Consider the following 6,670-nt stretch of genomic DNA (forward strand, 5'->3'; position numbering starts at 1 on the left):
GTGAGCCTGCATGGACACATTATCATTCAGTCCATAGTTGACACTAGGATTCACTTTTAGTTGTTCATCCTGGGGCTTAGAAACATTCAGAGTGACATATTTGTTTGCCAATATAGGATCAGAGTAGTTTCACTGCCCTAAAAATCCTCTGTGTTCTGCCCATGTGTCTTTCCCTTCTAACCCTTGTCAACCACTGATGTTTTTACTGGCTCCACGGTTTTGCCTTTCCCAGAGTGTCACACAGCTGGAACCTTATAGCATGTAGCCCTTTCAGACTGACTTCTTTTGCTTGGTAATACACATTAAAATTTCTTCACATCCTTTCATGGCTTGCTAGTTCATTTCTTTTCAGTGCTGAGCAATAATGCTTAATCTGTGTTTCACTGACACCTACTTTGAACCTTCTACTTCATTTTTATCTTATAGTCATTTTATTATTGAAACACAAACCACACCCTGGAGAGGAGCTGGGTGATGAGAAAAAAACTGGGAATTGTGTTTTCAACTGAAGCTTGGGGACTTTCTGTGGATAATTACCCATGTCCCACTTTACCAAAGAAAAATAGATTTCAAGTAGGATACAAAGTAATTCTTTCTAAATATGTGACAATGAAGAGATTAGCCCTGGGTATTGGGAGTGTTTGCAGGAAAAATCTTGCCTCCCAAATACATCAAACTGAGATGAATTATAATGGGGTTCATTAAATTTCATTCTAACATTGAAGAGGGGAAGGAAGGAAAGAAAAAAAAGAGCGAGTTACAAGAATAAGGTAACTGAGAAAAAGAAAAGACAGAAACATCATCCACAGGACCTTCTGAGCAAGATATTTTTCTTCCTTCTAGAAGTTAGAAGCTACTGAATAATTCATGCCAAACGTGGAGAAGCTGCCTTTCCCTCGGCTGATGTATAACTGAGCAGGAGAGCGTTTCCAGTGGGTTCACCACATCAGCCACCGCTCTTGCCTCTGAGCACAGGGTGCTCTCCTGAGCTCAGCTTCTCTGCTTCTGCAGCCGCGCACCCTTGCTGCTGCCTGCCTGCCTGCCTACCCACCCTGCCACTTCACTTTCCCCAGCGCTGCAGCTGCTGGCTCCTGCCAGGGACCATGTGTGAGGAGGCTGCTTGGAAGAAGCGGGCACTTACTTCTGGCACTGATCCCAGCTGAGGCTCTCCTGTTGCTTTCTGGACCACAGATGCTGCCGCTGAGGAGGTACTCCCTGGCATCCCTCCCTCTGCTATTGCCAGCCAAGGACCAGCCCCAAAGCAAGGTACCCTCCACGGCTTGCCCCTGGCATTTGTCCCAGCTGGGATATCCCTACCGTCTCTTGGAAACTAGGGACTCCAACTAGCAATATTCTTAACTGGTGTGTGTGTGTGTCTGTGTGTCTGTGTGTGTGTTGTGTCTTGAGGAAGAGGAGACCATTGCTGGCATTACTGTGCTCTAGGGCTTCCCTGTGCTGGCTGAACGCAAAAGGGACCTTTCCCCTGGCACTGGAGGCATCTCCCAGGCAGGCACCTGTCACCCGCCACCCCCGTTCTCGCGGAGCTCTCTTTCTGCCCCTCCTCCAGCCCGTGACTCTGCTCCAGCCCTTTGTGTGTCGGTGGCAGAGGGCTGAGGGGTGTCTTCGCCCTCCCGGCAGGCAGGCAGGTGTCAGGATGGGCCGCGCAGCGAGAAGCCGCCGTCGCTAGCGAGCGAGGTGTGAAGAGTCGGCCAGGATGACCAACTCCTCGTCCACGTCCACCTCCTCCACCACGGGGGGGTCGCTGCTGCTGCTCTGTGAGGAAGAGGAGTCGTGGGCGGGCCGACGCATCCCCGTGTCGCTCCTGTACTCCGGGCTGGCCATCGGGGGCACGCTGGCCAATGGCATGGTCATCTATCTCGTGTCGTCCTTCCGAAAGCTGCAGACCACCAGCAACGCCTTCATCGTCAACGGCTGCGCCGCCGACCTCAGCGTCTGCGCCCTCTGGATGCCGCAGGAGGCGGTGCTGGGGCTCCTGCCGGCCGGCTCTGCCGAGCCCCCCGGGGACTGGGACGGCGCAGGGGGCAGCTACCGCCTGCTGCGCGGCGGGCTGCTGGGCCTCGGGCTCACCGTGTCCCTGCTGTCCCACTGCCTCGTGGCCCTGAACCGCTACCTGCTCATCACCCGGACGCCCGCCACCTACCAGGTGCTGTACCAGCGGCGCCACACGGCGGGCATGCTAGCGCTGTCGTGGGCGCTCGCCCTGGGCCTCGTGCTGCTGCTGCCGCCCTGGGCGCCGCGGCCCGGCGCCGCGCCCCCGCGCGTCCACTACCCAGCGCTGCTGGCCGCCGCGGCGCTGCTGGCGCAGACGGCGCTGCTGCTGCACTGCTACCTGGGCATCGTGCGCCGCGTGCGCGTCAGCGTCAAGCGGGTCAGCGTGCTCAACTTCCACCTGCTGCACCAGCTGCCCGGCTGCGCCGCCGCCGCCGCGGCTTTCCCCGCCGCCCCGCACGCGCCCGGCCCCGGCGGCGCCGCGCACCCGGCCCCGGCCCAGCCCCTGCCGCCCGCGTTGCAGCCGCGGCGGGCGCAGCGGCGTCTCAGCGGCCTGTCGGTGCTGCTGCTGTGTTGCGTGTTCCTGTTAGCCACGCAGCCGCTGGTGTGGGTGAGCCTGGCCAGCGGCTTCTCGCTGCCCGTGCCCTGGGGCGTGCAGGCAGCCAGCTGGCTCATGTGCTGCGCCCTGTCCGCACTCAACCCGCTGCTCTACACGTGGAGGAACGAGGAGTTCCGCCGCTCCGTGCGCTCCGTCCTGCCCGGCGTCGGCGACGCGGCCGCAGCCGCTGTGGCCGCCACAGCCGTGCCCGCCGTGTCCCAGGCCCAGCTGGGCACCCGCGCCGCGGGCCAGCACTGGTGACCCCACCGGGGGGGCTCGGGAATCGGAGATTCCCGGTTTCCGACGTCCTTAGCCGCCATCGTCCTATTCCCCCTTGATGCGTCCCCTTGTCCCCGAGAAGACTCCCGCCGGGAAGCCCAATAAACAGGTGCAAAGATTTGGCCTCGGAGCCCAGTGGGATTCCCGAACCAAAGGCTCCCTGAATGGGGTTCCGTGAGTCCCTCTGGGAGGCCATCTGATTCTTACCCTTTGTGTCTGTGTTTTAGAGAAATCCTTAAGTCAGTAGTACACTGGAGACTTTAAGAATTTGAGAACTGGCGTCTTAACAGAATCGGTTCATTTATTTCAAAACTGTTTTTGCAAACGAGCTTTCATAACATTTAACTCTTAACACTTTCATACTCTTAGAATATGGATGAAGCGCCGTGAGTGTGCATGAGCCAAAGGAAACAATTCTGAGGAAGGAAGTAATAGGGAGAAGCCTTGTAGAAAGTACTCGGTCTTGCATGACGCTCCTGTTATGATTGAGTCTTTGCTATGTTAACCTGGAAGGGTGCTGGAAGGCTGAAGCTGCAACACGTGCACCACAGGATGAGCTGCCTTTAAGACCTGAAGCCCTTTATTTTTACAAGGGTTTTTATAAAGTCATCCTCGAGTAAGATGCATATTAGCCTGTGAGGAAAAAAAATCACCGAAATTTATTACTTTAGACTTTTTTTTTTTTTGGCACTCTTAAGATTAAAATTTGGTATTGGGTGTTAAAGCGAAAATTTCTGGTTTGATAATGGATGGTCTGAGCCAGAACTGGTGTTTTGATAAGGGATAAAGGGATTATCTATTTTAGGTACCCATTTCACAGTTTCTGTAGCATGCACACTTGTTGCTACTCTTATTTTGTAACCAATTCATTTGCCTTATGAATGTGACTGCAGCTTTGAACATTCTGTACTATAATGGTTGTTTCGGAAAATAAATCCTTCTGTTTTCTCTTTAACATTTAAAATATCTCAATGCACATGATATAATTAAAAACTAATGATACCATGACTGCATAGCTAACATTAGCTGCTAATGCATGCTCCTAGATGCTAGAACTTATTGGGCATGTGGTGTGCTAAAGCAATACCCACTGGACAAGGACATTTTACTTTGTCACCAGAAGAAAAGCTCTCCATTATTTGAAAAGACACAGAAACACCTCTGGCTACCTAAAGTTCTTCTTGTCTTGACTCAATTTATGAGAACAATTCCCATTTGGGACTCTATCTCATAAATGCGACCACAGGCAAGATGGATCCATAATATGGTCTGGCTGGGCAAAGCCATCTACACTCTGTTAGAGTTCAAACAAGCCACACACTAGAAAGCAACACTGTTTTTGTGTAGTTCATGTAGGTTACTGTGACATTTAACTTTAACGTTGTATCATGTCTGTTGAAGGGGGCGTAATAAACTGTTACAGATAATGAACAGTTCAAATGGGAATCTGCTCTAAAATATGTCATCTGTGATTTCTCATTTTTGTCTCCAATTTACTAAATTTATTTGGAAATATTTGAAATGCAAAATCGTGTGAAAGCACCTTATAATATTAAAACGGGAAGAAAACAGCTTTAATATTTGTATCAGTGTTCTGACTGCTAATTAAATCAATCATGCATCAAATATCCTCAATTGACTGTATAATTCAGGAACAAATTAGCTTGTTTTGCTGCACTCTTGGACATTTTAAGTCAGGATACAAGCAACACCTGTGTGTTTGAATACTCGTGGGAGTTGCAGGAAACTTTGACATTTTTTGTAGTAAAATGAAAGAAATATGTTCGTCACCAATAATCAGCAGTTGTTTTATTAATCTCTTCCCTTTGTGCATGCACCATTCCTTTCTTAAGGGTTCATCTGTTCCCATTTTCCTTGACTCAAATTTAATTAAAGTTTAGACAACTGTACTTCTGAGGTTTTTTTTTTTCCCTTCTGTCTCTGGTTTTCTTGCACACCTCCTTGGGAACACCATAACAGAGAATACGACATTCCAAAGCACTAGGGATGGCAGTGACTTCTTTTTACTGGCTTTAATTTTATTTTTAGTTTCTAAAATTATCTCTACTTTATATAATTAAATAAGGTCCATCTAGTAGCATTAAAAAACTTTGACAGGGATTGGAATTGTGGTGCAGCAGGTTAAGCTGCTGCCTGCTATGCCAGCATCCCATCCCATCCTTGCTATTCTACTTCTAATCCAGCTCACTGCTAATATACTCGGGAAAGCAGTAGAAGATGGCCCAAGTGCTTGGGCTCCTGCCACCCATGCTGGAACCCAGGTTGTAGTTCCGGTCTCCTGGCTTGGTTGTTGCCATTTAGGGATTGAGCCAGTGAATGAAACATCTCTCTTTATCTCTCTCCCTCTCTCTTAATTCTGGCTTTCAAACAAACAAAAATACATAGACCTTTGAAAAAACAGGCAGAATTCCTTTCTTAAGCATTGAGAACAAGGCTACAACAGCAGAGAGCTGAAGGTTTTCCTTTCTTAGGTGGAGGTGGGGGGGCATTTTTCTAAATCTCTATCAAAAAGATCTTCTTTTAACTAGGAATTTATCCTTATTTCTCAACGTAGATGCTTCTACTAATTCTCACTCTGTGCCTATCCACATTTGTCACACAGACAAGCTTAGCTTTTCCAGGACTTACCTGGTATCTTGCAATGTTTCCTGCTAGCACTGAGAACCATCTTTTGCTGGCTCCATGCCACGTGGGAGACCTACTTTAGATTAATTTACTGGTAATTAACTCGGCAGGACTGATTCACTTTTAATTTTAAAGTAGCAATGATGTGTCTAAAAATGCCTTCTGAGGGCACTAGCTGTGCGTGTTGGAGCTACTGCTTTTACAAATTAAGTTAATGGAGATTGTGTCCTTATTTAAATGAAACCGCATATTATCCACTCAGGAATAAAAAAAATCGCAATTGCTGTTGTGGGCTGCCCTACTTTGCTTTTTCTACTGTTTTTTTTCTCTTTTAGGAAATGCCTATTACAACATGAAGTACTTGCTGATGTATTTTAATGGCTAAATTCTAGATGTAACTCATATTCTTAGCACTTCCCTTCTTTGAAAACAAGGTGAATAAACACAAATCCTGTTTTGTACAGAGGCATCCTCAGATGTTCATAGTCTTAATGGCTATAGGGGAGTGCCAAGATCAGACACATGGCTGTGTCTGAATTAGAGAGAAAGATTTATAGAGTGGGAGTACTGTTCTATCCACAAGGACCCAGAGGGAGGGTGAAGTGGAAGTGAGGAAGGAGAGGGATCCTGAGCAAGTACTTGAACAGATCTGCACACTGATGGGATGCTGGTTCGCCCTGAGCATAGAGTCCAGGACAACTCTGTCCTGCTGCCAGCGGTATTGGCTGACATCACTATTTCATGCACAGCCTTTACTCCATCTCCCAAGAACTCAGACAATGCTCATGGGGTTTTTGGCAGTCCTGTGAGCTGACTTGAGAAAGGGCAGCGGTGGCATATGTTTCAGTGCGGGAACGTTGATTAAAAATTGTAGATGTCCCTTATTTTTGAGGCCTGTCTTTAAGGTCTGTGAGTTGTAGGGCAAGAGAAAGAGCTCCACGTGCACATGGAGCCTTTGGTCTGGGAGAATATGGGGGACGTTTTCTCTTCCTCCTGTCTCTTTTAATACCTGCCAGGATCCCATGCACATGTGTGCCACTCAGCCCACAGATCCAAGCTCTCCGCACATCCCTCTCTCAGTCGGTCACCTTACCCACCTCTGGGCTCTGTTAGTACACGCATAGAAGTCAGAGAATT

General features: G+C 48.8%; 1 protein-coding gene across 1 annotated transcript; it reads left to right on the forward strand.

Annotated features, from left to right (window-relative positions):
* Window positions 1-1,714: 1,714 nt before the first annotated feature.
* On the forward strand, window positions 1,715-2,869 carry GPR88 (G protein-coupled receptor 88). The gene has a single exon (XM_062193447.1). It carries the CDS (start codon window positions 1,715-1,717, stop codon window positions 2,867-2,869), a length of 1,155 nt encoding a protein of 384 aa, XP_062049431.1.
* The last annotated feature ends 3,801 nt before the right edge of the window (window positions 2,870-6,670 follow it).

Source organism: Lepus europaeus, chromosome 5 (genome assembly GCF_033115175.1).
Source record: "Lepus europaeus isolate LE1 chromosome 5, mLepTim1.pri, whole genome shotgun sequence".
Lineage (NCBI taxonomy): Eukaryota > Metazoa > Chordata > Mammalia > Lagomorpha > Leporidae > Lepus > Lepus europaeus.

Coding starts and splice junctions, on each gene's coding strand:
- GPR88 (XM_062193447.1), top strand. CDS start 1,715: ATGACCAACTCCTCGTCCACGTCCACCTCCTCCACCACGGGGGGGTCG.